This window comes from Crotalus tigris, unplaced genomic scaffold, assembly GCF_016545835.1.
Source record: "Crotalus tigris isolate CLP2741 ecotype Arizona unplaced genomic scaffold, ASM1654583v1 scf7180000024297.1652928, whole genome shotgun sequence".
NCBI lineage: Eukaryota > Metazoa > Chordata > Lepidosauria > Squamata > Viperidae > Crotalus > Crotalus tigris.
In genome coordinates this window covers 514,421-538,578 of record NW_024100470.1, presented here as the reverse complement: position 1 = coordinate 538,578, position 24,158 = coordinate 514,421, and the positions used below count along the sequence as shown (strand labels likewise).

The window sequence follows — 24,158 nt, the reverse complement described above, 5'->3', positions numbered from 1 at the left end:
GCTGCTGGCTGGCTGGACCCTCTAACTCCAAGCCAGCATACCTTGGAGGGATGGAAGTCCCTGAGTCCACAATGGACCCCTCTTGGGAACACTGTCCCTCAATCCCAAGACCAGCAGATGGAGAGGGCTGAGTAGTGGAAGTGCCCCAATCCTCTGTGGCCCCCAAGCACATGCCCAAGGTGCCAGAGTCAGGAGTTGCCTCCATGGCAACCCCCTTTGCTGGAGACCTCCTTTTGAGAGCAATTGCGGAATTTGGCAAGCGCCCCTGATGGAATTCCTTTTCTCTTGCTGCTTGTGATTTGTGTGCATTATTATTATTGTTATTAATTGCGAAGTCGTGTCCGACCCATCGCGACCCCATGGACAACATTCCTCCAGGTCTTCCTGTCCTCTACCATCTTCTGGAGTCCATTTAAATTCACACCTACTGCTTCAGTGACTCCATCCAGCCATCTCATTCTCTGTCGTCCCCTTCTTCTATTGCCCTCAATCTTTTCCAGCATTAGGCTCTTCTCCAGTGAATCCTTCCTTCTCATTAGGTGGCCAAAGTACTTGAGTTTCAACTTCAGGATCTGGCCTTGTGTGCATACCCCTGGTCAGTCTCCCTCTCTGGAGCATTATCTGACATATGTGAATACTGTGGATACTCCCGGTATGACTCCCTGTCTGGAGTAATTATGGATGCGTGGGAAGATCCCTATCCAGTGAATTCCTGTTAGGAGCAGTTCCGGAACCTTGGGATGAATCCCAAACAGCCTCAGTAGCAGCTAGTGAGGGCCTGTTAGTCCTGGGAAACTGTGATCCAGAATGCATATTATGGTCCTCCTCCATCCCCCAGAGCAGAGCCAGGAGTGGAAGGGTGCGAGTCCAGTCTCCAATGCAGTTGGTCTATGTATCTGTGAAGAACGCGGCTGTCACCCAAGGCAACTTTGTATGACAATGGCCCCAAGACCTTGCAGACCACATCTGTGACCCAGAGATGTCCAGGCCCATAGTTTCTTGCCCAAACCGGATTACCCACCTGAAGTCTCCTAGGTGCCTGCGGTTGTGACACCTGTGAAGCCACTCGGTGAGGGTGCAGCCTGTCCAGTTTAGTGATGAGGCGGCGACCCCAGTGGAGTTCAACAGGGCTCTTCCCTGTGGCTGTACATGGTGAGGTGCAGTGTGCAAGAAGGAAATCTGCTAACCTGTGATACCAGTTACTATAAGTCAGTTTCTTGAGGGCATCTTTGGTGGTGTGCACCATTCTTTCTGCCAGTCCATTGGCGGATGGATGGAAGGGAGCCAATGGTGCATGCTGGATTAGGTTGGCCTGAAGAAAAGCCTCAGAAGACGTAAATTGAGGGCCATTATCTGAAACCAGCACATCTAGAAGACCGTGTGATGCAAAAATTCCTCTCAACACCTGGATGATCCTGGCAGTAGTAGTGGAGGAAACAGGAACAACCTCCACTTGGAATGGCTATCAATAATAACCAGGAAGAATTGTCCCTGAAAGGGCCCAGCATAATCTATATGCACCCTAGACCATGGGGTTTGAGTTTCCTCCCACCTATGTACTGGGGCCTGAGGCTTTTCAGGCCGAGACTGTTGGCACACTTGGCACCCATTCATCTTGGCCTCGATGGCTTTATCGAGCCCAGGCCACCAAAGATGGCTGTGCGCAAGTGCTTTCATCCTGACTATATCAGGATGTCCCTCATGCAGAGAGAGATCAATATTCTCAAAGAAGCTGGGATCACTACCCTGCTATCCCATAACAGGCAACCCTTGAAAGTGGAAAACTCATGCTTCTTGTGCCAGAAGCTTTGGAACTCAGTATCTGGGCACTTGTCAAGCCATCCTAACAACACCCATGTCAGCACGTGTGTAAGCATGTGATCAGTGGCAGTTTCTGCAGCCACGTTCCTAGCATTGAGGGGAGACTCAGGCAACTCCTGAATGGAAAAAATATTAATGGCTGGAGCAGGATCTGGCTCTAATTGGGGTATTCTGCTCAGGCCATCTGCATGACCCATTTCTTTTCCTGGTTTGTGAACTAATGTATAGTCATATTCTGACAGGAAAATGGACCATCTCAACATACGAGGAGAAATGATATGTCGGGTCTGTTTGTTAGTGGTAAACAAACCCAGCAGAGGCTTATGGTCTTTACCTCCCTCAGTGCAGGCACGCAACTTAGGTGTCCTCCTGGACTCACAGCTAAATTTGGAACAACATCTATCAGCTGTGGCCATGGGGACCTTTGCACAGGTTCGCCTAGTGCACCAGTTGCGGCCTTATTTGGACCGGGAGGCTTTACTCACAGTCACTCATGCCCTTGTCACCTCAAGACTGGATTACTGTAACGCGCTCTACATGGGGCTACCCTTGAAGGGCGTTTGGAGACTGCAGTTGGTTCAGAACGCAGCTGCGAGAGCGATTGTGGGCGCGCCAAGGTACGCCCACGTGTCACCTATTCTCCGCGAGCTGCACTGGCTTCCTGTGGGTCTCCGGACGCAATTCAAGGTGTTGGTTATCACCTTCAAAGCCCTTCATGGCATAGGGCCAGGTTACTTACAAGACCGCATTCTGCCGCACAGCTCCCAGAGACCGGTGAGGTCCCATAGATTGGGCCTCCTTCAGGTCCCATCGGCCAGACAATGTCGGCTGGCGGGCTCTCGGGGAAGGGCCTTTTCTGTGGTGGCTCCGACCTGGTGGAATCAACTTCCCCCCGAGGTTCGAACTACTCCCACCCTGCCGGCCTTTAAGAAAGCCGTTAAAACTCTCCTGTTCCGGCAGGCCTGGGGCTGATGTCCCCGGGGGGGCGGGATATGATCGGACTCGCGGTATGACTCGATTATTTTATTCTTTTATGACTGTTTTTAACCTTGTACGCCGCCCTGAGTTCTTTGGGATTGGGCGGCATATAAATATTTGTAAATAAATAAATAAATATGGTCAGTATAGACTGTGAAATGGCAGCCATATAAGAAATCATGAAATTTCTTAATGCCAGCCACTATGGTCAAGGCTTCTCTGTCACTTTGAGTGTAATTCTGCTCTGCAGAAGACAGAGTCCTTGAATAATAGGCCACAGGGACCTGTGTTCCATCAGCCTTCAGATGGCTCAGTACAGCTCCCATCCCATAAGGAGATGCATCGCATGCGATGCAAACAGGCAGTTGCACACTGAAATGTGCTAAAACAGCATTAGAAGTGAGCAAGGCCTTAACCTCACTGTCATGGACTTTAGTCCACTTCCAAGGAGGCTGCTTGTCTAAGAGCCTGTGTAATGGCTCTGCCACTGCAGCTTTATGTGGGAGAAATGCATGGTAAAAATTTAATAGGCCCAAGAAGGCTTACAACTCACTCTTAGACGTAGGGCTTGGGGCCTGCTGGATAGTTTGCAATTTGGTTTCAGCAGGGTGAATGCCTTGAGCATCAATCCTGAATCCTAAGAAGTCAGTAGAAGTGACTCCTATCTTACATTTATCCTTCTTTAGTTTAAGGCCTGCTTTTTGAAAACGAAGCAAGACAGCCCTTAATCTTTCTGCTAAATTTTGAGATGACTCCCCAGCAATGAGGACATCATCAAAGTAGGGACAGACCCCAGGAATACCTCAAAGTGTGCTCTCCATGACACTTTGGAATATGCCAGGGGCTACATTTACCCCAAACTGCAATCTCTTGACCTTGAAGGCCCCCTTGTGAGTTACAATAATCTGGGCCTCTGCAGCTGCCTCATCAACAGGTAGCTGTTGATAGGTCTGTGCCAGGTCAAGCTTCGAAAAATGCGCCCCCCCCTTGAGGGAGGCCAGAATGTGACTTACCACAGGCACTAGATAAGCGTGCTGTTGCAGTGCCTTATTCAGTGTGCATTTATAGTCTGCACATATACAGTACGTATGTCCCCATTAGCATTTAGAGGCATTACTATGGGTGTTTCCTGTGGACTTGAATCCAGAGGTTCTAGAATGCCCTGCTGGAGCAATTTGTCCAGCTCAGCATCAATCTTACCTTTGAAGGCAAAAGGTACCCTCCTAGGCTTAACCCTGATGGGCATGATGGTTGGGTCTAACCATAGCGAAATGGGAGGTCCCTTGTAGGATCCTAGCTCTGAACTAAACACATCTGCAAACTCCTTGCAAACCTCTGGATTCCCAGAGCCTCAAACCAATCGAGTCTAATAAGACTTGTACGTTCACTCCCAACAATCAACACATCTAGGGAACCTTCAAAATCCTTACACTGTACCCTAAGGGTGGCCTCCCCTTAATACACACCATAGAATTTTGAAAATCAATGAGTATTAGATTCGATGGCCTGAGTTTAACTCGAAGGCCACTACTGCTGCAAATCCTTTTGAAGGTATTAATTGAAATAATGGAAAGAGCGGACCCAGTGTCCAACTCCATCAGTAAGGGGACCCCTTGCAACCTTACATTAATGGAAAGGTTCTTCTTAAGGGGCTTGTGTGTCCCTGTTTTTAGAATGCGCCTGCACGATGCACAGAAACCCACTCTGTTTTGGCTGGGGACCCTGGTACCTTTCTGAAGCAATTCTTCCCAAGGTTGAACCTTCTGGCAACCCAAACAGATGGATGCAATGTGGCCCTGCCTGCCACATGCCCTGCAAATGGCGGAGCGAAACCTGCAGTCAGCTCGCTTATGGTATCCTCCGCACCCGAAGCATTGAAGTGATGCTGGGGCCTTGACCGGACGTCCCTTCTGCCTCCTCTCAGCTGGCTGATGAAGTCTGTCAACCTCCTCTTCAGGATTCACTTCTGATCCTTCTCGAGCATCCTCTTGATGGATGGTAGCTGTGTCTGGAGGATTCCTGGCGAGGCGCAAGGCCTTCACAGCCCCACCTGCTGCTTCCTCAGCTGCCACCTCTCGCAACGCATCTTGGAAGGAGACATCTTCTTTTGCAAAAATCTTTTGTGGTAAGTCTCTGTTCCTTAAGCCACAGACAAAACGATCTCACAGCCTCTCTTCCAGATCCTTGAACTCACAAGGTCTGTCTGCTTGCCTTATTGCCATAATAAAGTCCACAGCAGATTCACCCAGCCTCTGGTCTGTCTGCTCAAATTCGTGCCTCCAAGCAATGATGGATAACTTCAGCTGGAAATGTTCCTTCAACATTTTCTTCAAGTCAGCATATGTTACTGACTCCAGAGGTGCAGGGGCCACCAGATTTTCTGCGATGTCAAATGCTTCTTGTCTACAGGCACACAAAAGAGTTGCTGCCTTCAGGCTGTCTTCTCTAATCTGATTTACTCGGAGTAATTCTCCACCTGTGCTATGTAGGAATTCCATCTCTCTGGGTGGGAGACATTGAAATCAGTCAATCGACCAATCTTTGACATCATGAGCTTTACGACCTTCAGCATTTGCTTCCTTTACAAACTGCTGTTGGGGAAAGGGTCCTTTAGCCGAGCTCAACCTCCAGCGACGCTATACCGGCAGGCTGGGATGCTGATTCAGATGCCGTCTTCCCCTCTTCAGGACTTCCTGGGTAAGTCCTCAACTCTTTTGTTCCAGCTTGTAAAGGATCCCACCTTCGTTGCCAGTGTTGAGTACCTTGTTCACGTGAGAATGATGAAGACACATGGCAATGCTGAACAAACACTTTATTCACCTTCTACAACAACCAAGCAAAAGCAAAAGGCACGCAGGCCTTTTTATATGGCCAGAAACCCGGACAATGTCAACTAATAGGAACAGAGCATTTTTGCGCCTTGCGCATGCGCACCAGGCTGGCACCACTCTGTCTGGTCCCGGGCAGCTTTTGGAATGCCCGGGACCAATGCAACGTCCCGAGCCATTCTATATTATGCTTGAAACATAAACATCTGCTTCAGCTCTTCAATCTTTCTATTTCACAAAATTTGCTCAATTTATATCCAAGTGTTAAATATGTCTTTCAGCTAAGCTGTTTGAGCATAACTTTTTTTTCAGGCTCTATCTATCTATCTGTCTATCTATCTATCTATCTATCTATCTATCTATCTATCTATCTATCTAAAGATTTATAGACTATATTCCAGGTCTTCTGCACTATGGAACATTGTCTTGTATTGAGAAGTCAGTCTAAAACTGGACCAACTTCTTTTTAACAAGTTTTTATTGCTTTTCTAGTTTTACATTGAAGTATTTAGAAAGCAGCGTGGTGATTGGGTAATCAGTACAATAACAGAATCTTTAGTACATATCTCAGGTTACATCATCAAAAAATTCCTTCTCTATTTCCCTTAACATTTGCTATATCATATTTAAGCTAGTAAATTTCCATTTATAACAAGATCAGTTAAAACATTTATCAATATATTTTTGCTTATATATATCCATGTCCTATGTTTAAATTTTACCTAATTTTTAATTTTTAATCACAGTATTCCAATTTAACCTTTAATATCCATAGTATTTAGATTTCGGGTAACCCAAATTTCCTTTACTTCACTACATAAAAATTATAATATCTAAAATACACCTATTACTTACTTAAATATATTCTTATTTTATTTCATAAACATTTTCTATTTCCCATCCTAGTACATCACCACTTACTAATGGAGTATCCTTTATTGTCTCAAATCCATTGTCTGTGTTATCTGGGCTAAACAATAATTTGAAGCTATTTTCTAATATTTAATTTTCATTTCCCGTATAAATCTAAATCCTCAATATTAGGCCAATTAATCCCTTATTTTTATCATTTTCCAACAATAGTTAAATCTAATAATCATATTTCCCTTCATCTCAAAATCTCCCTTTAGCCCATTAGTTGAGACTTTAGGATCCTCTCTAATAAATCAAAAGACCCCATTTTTTAAATCTAACTCTAGCTTTCTTTTTATACCAACCAGGCTTCCATACCAATGCTTTTAGATCATCAGATAGATCTCCCTTCATTCTTGGGCATGTTAGTTGGATCAAAGGAGACCATCTGGTTATCAATTTTCCAGAGGAATTGGCCCATTTAGGGTTGTTAAGTTGTCGCCCTGGTGGCCCAGATCCTCATATTTGCTCTAGTATATTTGTATTCAATTCAATCTGGTCTTCTTCCTCAGGTTTCTCTGATGTAAGTAGAAAGTCATGTCCAATTTTATGATTGTTGTTTGTTTGTCTAGGTTTTCAGTAGGCTGTAGTTGTTGATCTTTAGCACCCTCGATCCTGGTATTACTTTCTCCGACTATTGTATTTTGGGTTGTAGATTCTTTAGTTGCAATCAGGGTTTGGTTGTCTAGATTTTCAATACATTGAACTTGTTCTTTAAAGTCCTTTGTCTTGGTATTAATTTCTTCCACTTCTATTGTTTTTTGAAATGTAAGTTGTTTGGTTGCAATCAGGGTTTCGCTTTGTGGGTTTAAGCTGGCACTTTTGTCTTTCTGTCTAGCTTTAATTATCTCAGTAGCTTCAAGAATTTTTTCAGGTATACGTTTCTAATTAGCCAAAATTAGTTGCTGGTCCTCCTCCATTTCTAATAGGTTATAAATGGTCTTTTAGTGAAGGCTATTTATTAAGTGAGAGTCAGTGAGTATTCACCTCCACAGTCCTAAAAAGCAATTTCACCACCCAGCTGTTCTCTCAGCTTTTAATCTCTTTTAGATAATACCAAGGACTGATCTGGGCTATGTGGAGGTCTTTTTGTCAAGAATATTCACTTGCTGTACCAGGTTTTGCCACAAGATGTCCTCAATAGCATTTAAAATCTTTTTCAAATCCCAAGCCAAGTTTTTGTCCAATTTAAGTTCTTTTTCATCTTTTTTATGAATAGATAGAGTAGCAAATTCCCATGAAAGTAGGAACTTTTTGGGTCCCTGAATATCAAATACATGAAAATCCAATTATTTAGTTGTTCTTTTCAAGGCTTTATGTCCCAGAGGTAGACAGATGCCACCATTTTAGAAGGTGGGAGGAAAATGTTCCCTTCCCTCTGTCCTCACAGGGGGAAGCAATTAAGATGCTTTTTACAAAAGATACTTGGGGTACAAAGAAGGTAGAATTTCACCCAATTCCTCCACGGTGCTTTCAAAGTGCTTGCTAGTAATTTTGGCCTTGGCTAGTAGCGGCTTAGTGATGGGTCATCAGTTCAAAGAGTTGTCTGGGATCACTCAGGAGTCCTCTTCATGCTCGTCGCCCCTCCAGGGTGACTTCCGACCCTTTTCAGGGTCCCTCCGGTGGCAGAAAACCAGACAGCAGAGGGAGTAATCACTTCGCACATCCACCAGCACTGCAATCGCAAACCGGAAGCCTAAAACTGGACCAACGTCTAGGTCTTCTTGCCTATAGGGTTTTTTTTTCCAACTGGGTTGGTTCATTGTACTCAAATCATCTCTAAACTCATTGGGGCCAGATGTTCCTCCTTTTTTAAGTGTAAGGGACAGATAGAAACCTTCAAAAATAAAATGTCTTTATGTTATTAAAAGCCCTCAAAGTAGCCACCAAATGGATATCTCCCCCTATATAAAGTCACTTGGAGTAACCTGAGTTGGGTGGCCATATGAATTTGCTTATACAATAAATAAATGTATATGGAAAACATCTATATTCACCTTGCCCCAGATGTGATAATTTACAGGTATTATACATTTTTACCCAGCTCCCATAATAGAAAAATTCCAAAAGCTTCTTGCCCTGTACATATGGTCTTCTCCATCCATTTTACTTTATAATTTAGTCTTTAGTTTTATTATTAAGAATCAGTTGAGGATATTTGATCCTGGATGGATCAGAGATAATGACTGCAGAGGGGTATGGTGAACTTTCTGTGGATTAAATACAATAACAGATTGTTAACAGAGGCCTTTGAAGTTTAGCTTTGATATTGGATTTACCTGACAAAACTGCTCTTTTAAAAAATAGTAGATAGATGCTAGATCAAATTGGTTGGATAAACAGAGATGTTCATAAATTGTGGAACTGTTTTGCAAGGGAAGAAATGACTATTGCTGAAATATATTAACCAGCATTCAACTGGTGGAGGGGGACAATCTATGTAAATATTTTGTTTTTCTTCTTTTTATGCAAATTTTTTCCTGTTTAGTTTTCTTTTCTTTTAGAGTTAGTATCTTAACCTTGGGAATAAAATTTTAAAAATGGAAAAAAAAATAATTTAGTCTGCAAAGTTGACAGAAGTTCAGTGGTATTTATTGTTAATGGTTAAATATGTTAACTTTTGACATGCTGTGAGGAAGCTACTATTTTAAGGAAACGATGCCCTGGAATTATTGAATTAAATGTAGTAATTAACCCTTCTTTATTTCTCAAGAGAATTCCAGTAGCCAGATTAAAACATTATATCAATATTGGCTTAGAAAAAAACAGAGATGTAGGTAGAGATATAAAGAAGGATTTATGTATTTGAACCTGAACTCTTATTAGGTACATTTTAGGTTATATTAAGGATTGTCTGATTAATGGAGGTCCTGTTTCTCAAAAATTGAATGGTGAAATCAAAATTACTGCTGGATGTCTCAAATAGCTATATTTTATATTGAGATGTTGATATTCATTGCAGTAGTTTTAGACATTCTTCCTAAGGTAATGCCCATTTTTCCTCTTCCCATCTGCAACATCAGTAGTAGTCCTCTTCCAACTGTTCACAAGTATTATCAGTCTGGAGATTTCATCATTTCTGCCATCATTTATCAGATCATTTTTGTTTCATCTGAGATTACTTTTCAAAGTCTTCCTTCTCATGAATTGCTTGATCAGTATCTGTAAGTATTTCCCTTCTTTCACATTTGTGCTACTGCTTCTTCTACTGCTGGCTGGTTATTTTACTACTATTAGCAATTGCCATGTTTAGTTGCTTCTGAAATCTAGAACTCTGGAAAGACTCTTCCAGTGTTTTCAGGTAAATATCAAAAAGAAAGAAGCAACAGCTTGGCACCATATTTTGCTCTATTTATCTGAATATGGCCAAAGAAGGACTAGAATTACTATAGTGGAAGTTCTCTGAAGGTGATCCACAAAGATGCCATCGATAAGGAATGAAAGCTCTCTGTGAAATTCAAGGTAATATTCCACACTCACCCTATCAAGTTCCTTAGGTAGGACATACATTACAGTGAATGAAGACGGTATAGTTCCATAATATTCTAAACCAGACTTGAAATTATTTAAGAAGATTAAGATCATATAGATGTCCCTGAAATATGATTTTCCCATCTTCTTTATTACTTATTACTTTGTAAAGAAAGATTCCTTTGATAATCATCTTACATTTATTTCTTTAAACAATACTGATTAGGTTCCTGTCCCAAGTACATAGTCAATGGAATCTTTCCCAATAATGTCTATTTAGTTAGCCAAGAATAATAAGAATCAAACAAAGACAGCCATTTATACATATTTGAAGTCCATAATATAACAAAATCATCAAATCAAATGATGAAACCACTTCTAAGCTTCCGCCAAGCTGACTTACTTTAACATTGCAGTTTACATCGAGGCAAAACCTATTGATTATATACATGCAATTACATGAATTTTCTTTCACAGAAAAATTCAGAGTCTTCTATATAAACTACCCATATAGATGATGTCATAGATGTAGGCCATATAGATGACTTAAAAATAAACTACATGAGTTTTGATTCACCTTTATGTCCTCTCTTTTACTTCATCAAGAAATGAAGCAGAAATCTCTCAGGGGTTTTTGAGAACCTATTTCAATCTTTCACAGGTCTATGGTAGAATATCTGAACTGATTTACAACTTATGAAATTAAGACAAAACTCAAATTTAAGCTAATTGTGGAATATTTTTTCCCTAAAATATAACTGTTCCCCCTTCACTTGACTCTTTTTTGAGATGTTACTGCAAATGTTACATTATGAAAAATCCTGACAGAGAAATTCTACCATAAATCTGATACTCACTAGATTAAGACAGCTAAAGAGATCATAGACTTTGGTGCAATTCCACTTTTTTCTAACTAACCATGATTAGGTCATTTGAAACTCCTTTTTGAAACTCATACATTTTGGACTATCATTTGGTAACCATAAGAGTCCAGGAGTCTACAGCAAACAATACACACACACTAAATGTGTTGCTGTGATGGTGTGATTCCAAGACCATACTTGGAAAACTGCATCCAGCTTTGATCACCACAATGTAAAAAAAAATATGTTGAGACTCTAGAAAGAGTACAGAGAAGAGCAACAAAGATGATTAGGGGACCGGAGGCTAAAACATATGAGGAACAGTTGCTGGAATTGGGTATGTCTAGTTTAATGAAGAGAAGGACGAGGGGGGACATGATAGCAGTGTTCCAATATCTCAGGGGCTGCCACAAAGAAGAGGGAGTCAAGCTATTTTCCGAAGCACCTGAAGGCAGGACAAGAAACAACGGGTGGAAACTAATCAAGGAGAGAAGCAACCTAGAACTAAAGAGAAATTTCCTGACAGAGAGAAGAATTAATCAGTGGAACAACTTGCCTCCAGACGTTGTGAATTCTCCAACACTGGAAGTTTTTAGGAAGAGATTGGACAACCATTTGTCTGAAATAGTATAGGGTTTCCTGCCTGAGCATGGGGTTGGACTAGAAGATATCCAAGGTCCCTTCCAACTCTGTTATTTTGTATTCTGTATGGTGTAAAACAAGAAAACTGATCTGCTATCAGATTCTAAAGAAAGAATATATCAATGTGTTTTATTACTCTCACTGAAGGTTCCTCACTCATAATTACCAACACACTTTGGCTCTGGCATTTGCTGTAAAAGAGATCAATGAACATACTAGAATTTTACCTAACATTACCCTTGGTTTCCACATTGCTACTGACAATTCTCTGGAAAGCACAACATATCTTTTAGCAATGGAACTTCTCTCTACAAAAGGCAGATTTATCCCCAATTACAAGTGTGATATCCAGAACAGTGCAGCAGCAGTGATAGGAGGACCACAGAGAAAGACCTGTCTCAACATGGCAATTATATTGCATAACTATAAGTTTCCACAGGTAAGATATAAATATGGATCAAAATAAGAGAAATTATTATTTATTTCACCAAGCCAAAGAATGGAGAATACAGAATTTATTCCTGATTTCATTTCATATATTAATTTTAGATGCCATTTCAGAAAGTAGCATGATAGAACTAAAGTATTGTAATTTATCTTCTTCTGAAGATTTTTAGAAAGGTTTATTAATATAATATATCTATTTTAAGATAGAATATGCCTCCTACTTCTTTCATCAGGTTTTCAATGATTGGTTCTTTATGCCTTTTCTCCACTATTTCTCCAGCATTGTCCCTCACCCCGTCCTCTGCTTACCTACAACCCCAAAGGGCCTCGTGATACTTTTTCTCAGAAGTATCTCAAATGCTTGAAATCTTGAGCAAAGAAATTGATCCATTTTTGAGATCAGAAGGAATTAGTCCTCTACTGTTTTTTAATGCTGACTATATAGTTCTAAGCTTCCAGATCCACATACATTTAGAATTATTTCTTTGATGAAATATATTATTTCCCCCATGTATTTAGATCACATATGGATCAGCTCCCTTGATGAATAATGAAGCAGATGTGGGTTTTTTCAACTGGATGTTCCCAAATGAGATGCATCAGTTTAATGGAATACTACACTTACTGTTACAGTTTGGATGGACCTGGGTTGGTATAGTTTTTATGGATGAAGACAGTAAACAGAGGTTCATTCAAAAATGGCTTTCCAAGTTTTCTGAGAGAGGAATCTGCTTTGACTTTATGGGATGTATCAACCAAATGATGTATGGTAATGAAGCTGCTCAAATGATTGAAGAGACAGATAAAGTATATCAAGTCATCATGGGGAGTACTGTCAGTGCAGTAATCTTGAATGGTGAAATTTGGACCATAATGACTTTGAGAATAATGATCTATTTATTAGATTCTGAGGATATTTCCAAGGAGAGAAAATCCAAAATTTGGATCATGACAGCCCAGATGGAATTCACCTCCATCCTAATGCAAAGACAGTTGCCCATTGATTTTCTCCATGGTGCTTTTGCCTTTGCAATTCACTCAAAGGAGCTGACTGGATTCCAACAATTTATGCAGAACAGAAACCCAAACTTTGACAAAGAAGATGGTTTCATTAAGGATTTCTGGAAAGATGCATTTGAATGCTCATTCTCCAGTGATGTTACAGATGAGAATACTGAAAGGGTCTGCACTGGAGAAGAGAAGCTGGAGACTCTTTCAAATTCTGTGTTTGAGATGACCATAAGTGGACATAGTTACAGCATCTATAATGCAGTCTATGCTGTAGCATATGCTCTGAAGGCATTGCACTCCGCCAAACTCAAAGAAGGTCAAATAATGAATAAAAAGAGATGGAAACTCTTCCTTCAATCATCATGGCAGGTAATGTTGTGCAATGCCGAGTTCAGGATGGTCATCAGCGGGCAAACCAGTGGCTGCATTTCCTGCATCATACAAGGAGAACACATCTTTCTCCTTCTGTCCTGGCTACTTTTTACAGAGGCACAATTGACAGGGTTTTAACAAACTGCATCACTAGATGGTTGTTTCTTTGTGTTATATAATATTTTTGGGTATATGCATAATATACCCACATATATTATATATGTGTGTGTATGTGTATATATATATATATATATATATATATATATATATATATATATATATATATACATATATATACACATACATACATACATATACACACACACACCAAAGACCTACATACAAACACCCGCAAAAACCTCAGAAAACAAATATATATATCTTCCCTCCCTGATACAGCTGACAAAGCGAGAAGGAGCCTGTGGCCTAGAGGTAAATACAGCTGCCTAACATGTACACAGCCCAGGCTCGAATCTCAGAAGGGTAAGTGTGGCTGAAGAGAGTTAAGAAACTCGAAATAGCTATCCCATTCTCCCTTAATTCTTTGTTAGCAATCCAAATTTTATTATATATATATATATATACACACACACACATATACACACATACATTAATATATATATATATATATATATATATATATATATATATATATATATATATATATATATATATATATAAAATCAAAGTAAATGGTGTTTGGATCAACAACTTAAGATATGCTGACGATACAGTTCTGCTTGCCAGTAAGCATGAAGACCTTCAGCTCCTCATCAACAGAGTCACAGAAATATCTGAAAAATACAGCTTGAAGCTTAACATCTCAAAAACCAAGATCATGGTCATCAGCAAACAACCCGTTAATTTACCACCAATAAATTCAAAAGGAATACCACTAGAAAAAGTTGAAAGGATCACGCATCTTGGTTCTAATTTACATGAAAGCTGGGACATGACCGTTGAAGTAAAGAAAAGGATAGAAAAAGCCCAAACAGCATTCTTCAAAATGAAAAAGGTCTTCTGCAGTCACGACATAAGCCTAAGACTGAAAATTAGGCTTGTCAGATGCTATATTTTTTCTATCCTGCTCTATGGAGTAGAGAGTTGGTCTCTGACAGAAGGCCACCTGAAGAGACTAGAAGCATTTGAAATGTGGATTTAGAAGCAGCTGTTACATATAAGCTCGGTTGACAAGATCAGAAATGAGGAGGTGATAAGCTGCCTGGGAAAGCCAAGGGAAATCATCAAAACTATTAAAAAAACGAAAATTAGAATATTTCGGACATGTGATGCGACACCCCCCCAAAATACGGCATACTCCATTTAATCCTCCAGGGAAAGATTGAAGGCAAATGAGGTCCAGGCAGTAGAAGAACATCATGGCTTCAAAATCTAAGGGACTGGTTTGGGCAAAACTCAGCAGCATTTTTTCATGTGGCTGCTGATAAAAAAAAGGATCTCCAACATAATCGCCAATGTCCGATAACAGATATGGCACAAGAAGAAGATGCATAATTCTGTATTTATTTGTTTGTTTGTTTGTTTGTTTGTTTGTTTGTTTGTTTTTGCCATATTTATGTAGTGTATATCAGAGGTGGTGACCCTTTGAGAGCTGTATGCAATTTCATTTTATTGTATGTCAATCAGTGTACATTAAAAGTTACAAAAAATTATTATTAATTATTCATTATTCAATTGATCAGAGTAAATGACCTGTTGGACTTTTCAATTTCTCAGTTTTGTGATGGAATTCTCATTTTAAATATTTTCAACTATAATATTTTAGTTAAGCAATAGGTTAAAAATTGCATATTTATCTTCCAATTTTTAAATGCTATAAACTGATGTAAAATTTAACACCTTATTTTTCAAACATAGTCAAAATTAAAAAGAATATACTGAGATTTGCTGGTACTATTTAAAGAATGCTGTTATCCTTCCTACCTTCCTTCCTTCCTTCCTTCCTTCCTTCCTTCCTTCCTTCCTTCTTTTCTTTAGCTCCACCATTATTTGCAGAAAATCTCCTTTAACAATAGTGCTAATGAAGAAGTTTCTTTTGGCCCCAATGGAGAATTACTAACTGGATTTGATATTCTCAATTGGGTCACATTCCCAAACAAGTCCTTTCTGAGAGTCCAAGTTGGAAAGATCGATCCCATGGCTTCCCCAGACAAGGTCCTTACCATTTCTGCAAAGGATGCTGTTTGGCCCCCCATATTTAACCAGGTGTGTCTCATTTCTTACTTTTTAGGAAACTATTTAGTGACTGACATATGCCAAGCAATGCTTAAAACATAAACAATTGGATCAAGCTACTTAGCAGCCTCAAATAGATGAAACAGCCTGCAAAAACTTTGTTTTGGAAATATATGTGTGCTGCAGCTGCCAAAAAGGCCAACACAGTGCTAGGCTGCATTAACAGAGAGATAGAATCAAGATCACGTGAAGTATTAATATCACTTTTCAATGCCTTGGTAAGGCCACACTTGAAATACTGCATCCAGTTTTGGTCACCACGATTTAAAAAAGATGTTGAGACTCTAGAAAGAGTACAGAGAAGAGCAACAAAGATGATTAGGGGACTGGAGGCTAAAACATATAAGGAACAGTTGCTAGAATTGGGTATTTCTAGTTTAACGAAGAGAAGGACAAGGGGGGACATGATAGCAGTATTCCAATATCTCAGGGGCTTCCATAAAGAAGAGGGAATTAAGCTATTTTCCAAAGCACCTGAAGGCAGGACAAGAAGCAACGGGTGGAAACTAATCAAGGAGAGAAGCAACCTAGAACTAAGGAGAAACTTCCTGACAGTGAGAACAATTAATCAGTGGAACAACCTGTCTCCAGAAGCAGTAAATGCTCCAAACACTGGAAGTTTTTAAGAAGAGACTGGACAGCCACTTGTCCGAAATGGTGTAGGGTTTCCTGCCCGAGCAGGGGGTTGGACTAGATGACCTCCAAGGTCCCTTCCAACTTTACTACTATTACTATTACTATATTTCAAATATATTCTGTCTGTCTATCTGTCTGTCTGTCTATATCTATCATCTCTCTCTCTCTCTCTCTCTCTCTCTCTCTCTCTCTCTCTCTCTCTCTCTCTCTCTCTCTCTCTCTGTCTTCTATCATCAAAGTATAGTATCACTCCAAATATTATTTCACATTTCCTATAAAATTCACTAATCTGGGGAAGGAGGTACTGACAAATTCGTCATCAGTCAACTGCAAAAAGCAGTCTTACTAGGAACAGCTTCCATCCTGTGACAATATCTGTAATACATCAATTCAAACATCCACATCTGCCTATCCCAGGTCCTTGGTAAATGTCAAATCCAGTCTGGGTGAATAATAATAATAATAATAATTATATGGATCATCGCACAGTCAGCCAGATGTTCAGACTGGATTTGGCATTTTGTCTACCTATCGAGTCCTTACCCAGGACCTGGGATAGGCAGATGTGGATGTTTGATGGTATTACAGGTATCGTCGCAGGATGGAAGTAGTTCCTAATAAGGCCGCCTTTTGCAATTGACTAATAGCGAATTTGTCAATGCCAATGGTGTTCAAGTAGTGCTCCAGTTGTTTTGGGATTGCACCCAAGGAGCCTATGACTATTGGTACTACCCTTGCTTGTTTTTGCCACAGTCTTTCTATTTCTATTTGTAGGTCTTTGTATTTTGTTATCTTCTCCAGTTCTTTCTCTTCTATTCTGCTGTCTCCAGGCACTGCCACGTCCACTATCCAGACTTTTTTGTCTTTCTTATCGACAATTGTTAAGTCTGGGGTGTTATGTTGCAGGTGCTTGTCTGTTTGAATTCTGAAGTCCCAGAGCAGTTTAATTTTATCATTTTCTATGACTTTAATTTTATGATCCCACCAGTTTTTGCTTACAGGCAAATGATATTTTTTGCAGATCTTCCAATGCACCATTGTTGCTACTTTGTCATGCCGCTGCTTGTAATCAGTTTGTGCAATCTTCTTGCAACAGCTTACCAAGTGGTCCACTGTTTCTTCAGCTTCTTTGCATAGGCGGCACTTACTGTCTGTTGCTGTCTTCTCAATTTTGACTTTGTATGCATTTGTCCTTAAGGCTTGGTCTTGTGCAGCCAGAATTAGTCCCTCGGTCTCTTTCTTCAATTTTCCTGCTCTTAGCCATTGCCAGGTTTTATTATTATCTGCTTTCCCAGCTATTTTTTTCATGTATTGGCCATGTAGTGCTTTGTCTTCCCATGCCTCTATTCTGTTCTTCATTTGGTCTTTCTTGTAGGCCAGTTTGGTCTCTCCAGTAGTCAGTAAGCCTTCCTGATATACTAATTTCAGTGCATCTTCATCATTGTTCTTCAGATATTCTTCCAAAGCCATTTTTTCTTCTTCAACCATCTGATGTACTTGTAGCATTCCACGCCCACCTATTTGCCTTGGTAGATAAAGTCTATCAATGTCACTGCGTGGATGAAGGGCATGATTCATTGTCATTATTTTTCTGGTCTGCCTATCCATTGCTTTTAGTTCTGCTTGAGTCCAGTCCACTATTCCAGCTGTGTACCTAATGACTGGGATTGCCCAGGTGTTGATTGCCTTTATGGTATTTCCTCCATTGAGTTTGGACTTTAAGATCTTCTTCACTCTCTTGATGTATTCACCTCTAATCTTTTTCTTGACTTCAGTGTGCTTGATGTTGTCAGCTTGAAGGATACCCAAGTATTTGTAGTACTCTTCCTCATCCAGACTCTTAATGTTATTTTCGTGGGGCATCTTGATTCCTTCAGTTTTCATTATTTTTCCTTGTTTGATAGTAAGTGTGGCACATTTGTCCAAGCCAAACTCCATTACAATATCTTGGCTATATATACGGACAGTGTTGAGCAGCGATTCTATTTCAGATGATGTTTTTCCATACAGCTTCAGATCATCCATGTAAAGGAGGTGGGATAGTCTAGCAGATGTTTTTGATGTTTGATAGCCATGTCCTGAGTTATTCAGTATTGTTGACAGAGGAAACAGTGCAATAACAAATAGTAATGGTGATAATGAATCTCCTTGAAATATTCCTCTCTTGATATTAACCTCTCCCAGCCTCTCACCATTGATCTGCAACTGTGTCTTCCATTGTGCCATCGATCTTTGCACAAATTTTCTGATGTTTCTACTGACTCCTGTTATTTCTAGGCACTTGATTATCCAATCATGTGGCAGAGAGTCAAATGCCTTTTTGTAGTCAATCCATGCCACATTCAGGTTGGTCTTCCTTCTCTTGCAGTTTTCCAAGATCATTTTGTCTATTAGGAGTTGATCTTTTGTTCCTCTGCTATTGGGGCGGTTTCCTTTCTGCTCAGGTGGAAAGAGATTGTTTTCAACTAGATGCTGTTGTACTGCATCAGCTACTACACCAGTTAGTAATTTGAAAGTTGTTGGTAAGCAGGTAATTGGCCTGTAGTTACCTGGTGTTGCCCCTTTTGCTGGATTTTTCATTATTAGGTAGGTTTTCCCAGTTGTTAGCCACTTTTCAATTTCTCCTCCTTGTAGTATATTGTTGAACTGCTTGGCAATGAGTGGGTGTATAACAGTTAGATGTTTCAACCAAAACCCATGCAGTTCATCTTCACCTGGTGCTGACCAATTTTTGATTTTCTTTGCTCTTTTTTCTACCATTTTTGTTGTTATTACTAGTTCTTTCATTTCAACTTCTGTTTTATTTGCATCCACCTCTTTTAACCAAGCCGCATCCTTGTTGTATTTCTTTGGGTTATCCCATATCTGCTTCCAGAACTGCACTGTTTCTTCCTTGTCAGGTACTGACTGATTCCTTGCAGTTTCTCCATTGATGGATTGGTAGAAACGTTTCTGATTGGATTGAAATTGGAGGTTCTGCCTATAGTTTGCAATTCGAGCTTCATATCTACTGATTTTCCTGGCTATAGCTGTTATTTGTTGCTTTATTATTTCCAGTGCTTCCTTGATCTTCCTTGTTTCTAAGTGGTATTTCTTGATTAGGTATTCTTTGGTCTTCTTGTTCTTCAGCTTCTTTTCTTTCATCTGTTCTAGCTTGCTTGCATGTGATCTTAACTTGCTGATCTTATTTTCTAGTCTAACCTTCCATTTTTGTGGTGCACTGTTTGTTTGTTTTTCTTCTTTGTTGATTTTGCATCCCAGGTATTCTGTTATAACTGCAGCTGTGCTGTACATTAGTTGGTTTGTTTCTTGCAGTGAATTGGTGCTTATACTTGCTATTGCAGTATTTGCATCTTTTAATGCTTGTGCTAGCTGTTTCTTTGAAACAAGCTTCAATGCAGGCAGCCTTATTCTGTTGTTTTTGTGCTGTTCTAGATGCTCAGTTATTCTTTGTTTCAATTCTTTTATTTCTTTAGTTAGAGGGTTTTGTTCTTCCTGAGGAAGAGGTGCCTGGTTTCCAAATGAGAACAGTTGTATATCTCTACTGGATTCTTTCACGGCCAACTCCCCCTGGTTTGCCTCTACATTCTGAATTACTTCTGGTAAGGGTTTGATTTCTTTGCCCTGGGTAAACCTTTGCAGTTCGTCCAATTCTGTTTCTGTAAATACTTTATTTCGTGTTATAAATCGGCGTTGATCTGCTAGTCTCTGTTCTGTTATTTCTGATTCTGGATGTTGTTCTTTCCAGAACTGGTGCATTCGTTTTAGATATCCTCGTCTTGTTGGACTTGATCTGTAGTAACAGATCATTATTTCTTTGTTTTCCATCACTGTGTATCTGCGACGGGTAAACACCTTTTCTTCCAGTAGTTCTGCAGCTGCTGGCCCTGGTTGCTCAGCCAACAGTCCTGAGTCCTGTAACCCATTTTTCACCAGATATCCAGGAACTCCAATATCTAGTGCGGACCTTGTTAACCCGGGCGACGTCCGAGCCGGTATGGCATTCTGAAATTTACGTCTCACCATATTTTTTATGGGAGAGACACTCTTTGTCTGACTCCTCTGATGAGACCTGTCCAGTATGGTTGAACCTCTGGCATAGCTCTCATCTTCCTCAGAGTACACAAGCCCCACAACCACGTCAAGGTAGTGCCTCACTGGGGGTCAAGGTAGTGCCTCACTGGGGGAATTATTATTATTATTATTATTATTATTATTATTATTATTATTATTATTATTATTATTATTATTGGAAGGGATCTTGGAAGTATTCTCGTACAACCCACTGCTCAGGGGGTTGTACTACTCAAATCCTATATTATTTCAGAAAAATCATTGTCCTGTCTCTTCTAAAAAAAGTCTCTTATCTCAGTGCAAACTTCTTTTGGGAACAAGAATGTGAGGAAATGATTGGTATTACCTGTAAATAGTTAAAGATGTGCTTTGTTTTCAATCTGCTCATGTTTCAAACAAACAAACATCATTCGGCTATAAGCAGCCAGATCAAAAATAACTCTGTTTTAAAAATTGGATTTTTTTCAATAAAATGTTCACAAATCTTTTAATAAGAGATGTTTATGGAAAATGGAAAATTCAACCTAGTTTTGAAAGAGCTATAGCAACGGTAGGACCCTAATAAAAAAATTAGAACCTCAGGGAAAATATGCTCCAAGGATTTGAGAATTAAAAGCTCTCTCACCATCTGCTACTGGTTCTGATTTTTTTAGAACAGATATTTAGAATATTAGGTTTGGCTCAATCAATCCATTAATGTAATAAGTGTGTGATTAGAAGCAATTGAGGGATTGGAAAGGGAATTTAAACTAGAAAGAAATCTAGAAAACTGCAGAACAAACTTTGAATTACATATGAAGAATGTGGCTATGTCTAATTGATGAAAAGGACTATCATGAAACATACATTCTTCACTTGAAAGAATTCTGATTTTATTTCTATACAGACATTACCTCTTTCCATCTGTAACAAGAAATGTCCTCTTGGCCATAGCAAGTTAAAAGTGGAAGGGAAATTATCCTGCTGTTATGACTGTAGACGGTGTCCAAAAGGAATGATAGCAGACCAACTGGGTAAGCAAATTATATGTGAATCTATATCAATGATTCAATAAATATAAATGGGGTCTGAATTTTTCATCAATATTATGGTGTCTGAAATTCCTGAATAGTTCAGCAATGAAATATTTGAATTGAATGTTCATAGCTCAGTAATGCATTTGATCATTAAAAACATACAAAACCAACATTATAAGGTCTAACACCCTTTGAATTCCATTGAATCTTATCTAGCTTTACCCAGATGCAAACAATTAGTTGAAAAGATAACAGTGCATAGATTTGAGCAACAAAACAGTAAATGAACACTCTTTGAATTTGGACTTGGTTCTTTGTAACTTGACAAGCATATTATAAATTGCATTATAACTCAGCACTGTGCTAGCCAGCAGTCTCAAAAAAGGTACAAATGAGAGAGGGATTCCCTTGGAGACACAGTGCTTAAGGGGAAATGTAGCTTCTCCCCTCCCTCTCCCCTTTTGCAAGCTGGGTAGGAGTGCACTTGGATTGCAAACTTGGAGAGCTGCAGAAGAAAGGAGGAACACACACACACACACACACACACACACACACACACACACCAAAATAAACCACAAAAAGACACCCACACACACACATACCTTGGGAGGGTCCCCCTCCAATGAGGCTTTGGGGAAGCTCTCAGTTTCAAGCTGGGCTAGCATACCTTTGTCTTGCAAACTTGGAGAGTTGTATGAAGGGTGTGCAAGCTCAGTGGGGTGCTGGAAGGGGAAGAGGAAGAAAGTGAGGAAAGTGAGGAAGAAGAGGAGGAGGAAGAAGAAGTAGCAGGAGGAGGAATAGCCAGTTGGAAGTGCAGCTGCAAGAGGACCTTTGCACTGAGCAAGACACTCTCCTGCCCCTGCCCAGACCTCTGCATTCTCACCTCATGCCCAGAGGTGGAAGGTGCCTTCAGCGCACCTCCAGCTGTGTGGTCTGGTTCCTAACTGGCCACGGCCAGTACCGGTCCATGGCCCAGGGATTGGGGACCCCTGTCTTAGTGGATCTAATCTGTGAGTAATGATTAATGTCCAAAACCTGTGATTTTATTTTTTGTTTCATTTTTTTCAACAGACTTGGATGATTGTCTTACATGTCCAGAGTATCAATATCCAAACAAAGATCAAGATATGTGCATTCAAAAAAGCATAAATTACTTGACATATCAAGAATCTCTGGGGATTTGTTTGGTAGTGAATGCTATCTTATTTTCTTTCATCACAGCTATGATTCTGGTGATCTTCATTAAAAACCAGGAAACTCCCATTGTCAAAGCTAACAACATAAATCTCACTTATTGCCTTCTCAGTGCTCTTCTCCTTTCCTTCCTTTGCACTTTGTTCTTCATTGGGCAACCTAATCAAGTGAAATGTCTCTTGCGACAAATTGTTTTTGGCATCCTCTTCTCAGTAGCTCTTTCTTGCATATTGGGGAAAACAATCATAGTGGTTCTAGCTTTCATGGCCACCAAACCAGGCTCCAAAATGAGGAAATGGGTGGGGAAAAGGCTGGCAAACATAATTGTCCTATTTTGCTCCTTGGTACAACTCACCATTTGTGTACTATGGCTGGTAATTTCTCCCCCTTTTCCAGATTATGACAAACACTCCATGGCTGAAGAAATTGTCCTGCAATGTAATGAAGGTTCAACTACAATGTTTTATACAGTCCTTGGATTTTTGGGATTCTTGACTGCTATCAGTTTCACGGTGGCCTTCCTAGCTAGGAATTTACCTGATAGTTTCAATGAAGCCAAATTTATCACCTTCAGCATGTTGGTCTTTTGCAGTGTCTGGGTAACATTTGTTCCCACCTATCTGAGCACCAAGGGGAAGTACATGGTGGCTGTGGAAATCTTCTCCATTTTGGCTTCTGCAGCTGGATTACTAAATTGCATATTTATGCCTAAATGTTATATCATTATTCTAAGACCTGATCTGAATAAGAAGAAACAACTAATAAAGAAATGAAACTGATTTTTATACCAGACCCCTTGAATGTAATTAAATTGGTGACTTTCAGCATATAGTTGTTGTTGTTTTAAAGTTTGGGATTCTGCAATCATCCCTCCTTCAGCATATCAAGGTGACATATTGTACAAGGCAGCCTTCCAAATTAACTTCAGAACTTAGAGAGCTTTTTTCAAATGTTAGATAATTGCTCTGATCCTTGATCAAAGTAATAGAGAATAGATAATCAAGAAGACAATGGTGCATGAAAATCAATTGTTAATGTTATAACGTACACTAATCTCAAAATGAAATGTTCCATGTCTTGTAGCAATTGACCTTCATGATGCCCCCACGTCCACCAAAGAAAAACACTCCCAATATTCTCCTCAATCATTTTATTAAATGTAGAGAAAAATCCACACCAATATCTCGTGCCCCAATTCTGTAAATCTGAAGACTACTTCAGTTTAGCAGGCAAGGTGCTGAGCTAGAAACTAGGAAACCATCTTTTCTTGTCCCCTTTAGGCATGAAAGTCTCAGGTAATGTATTGTTGTGGGAACTGAGGAGAAATATTAGAAAAAGATGGTGGAGAATTGTTTCTATTTTCCTTACATAATTCACCTTATTCACGATCTCTTTGTCAGCATGTTTAATTTTGATATCACTTATTCATGAGCCTTGGATAGCAGCTCATTCTGCCCTACTTCAATTGTTGCATCAAATGAGTGGTTTCTGTTCTTTTTTAATTAATGATTGACTTTAGCCTGATAGTGATAGCAGTCTTGTAGAAATCCAATTCATTGTTGCATTCACCTGGGGGGAGAAAGAAAAAGAGAGAGAGAGAGACAGAAAGAGAGAGAGATTTGTAATTATATATTTCC

At 39.8% G+C, this 24,158-nt stretch overlaps 1 protein-coding gene across 1 annotated transcript in view; it reads left to right on the top strand.

Annotated features, from left to right (window-relative positions):
- LOC120299447 (vomeronasal type-2 receptor 26-like) overlaps positions 1-23,294 on the top strand; it is a 30,620-nt gene extending 7,326 nt beyond the window's left edge. Inside the window, exons 4-7 of the mRNA XM_039324301.1 lie at positions 11,901-11,910; positions 12,890-13,342; positions 21,198-21,324; positions 22,399-23,294. Of these exons, the coding sequence (XP_039180235.1) occupies positions 11,901-11,910; positions 12,890-13,342; positions 21,198-21,324; positions 22,399-23,294 (1,486 nt within the window). The remainder of the gene's footprint in view (positions 1-11,900; positions 11,911-12,889; positions 13,343-21,197; positions 21,325-22,398) is intronic.
- Positions 23,295-24,158: the final 864 nt, after the last annotated feature.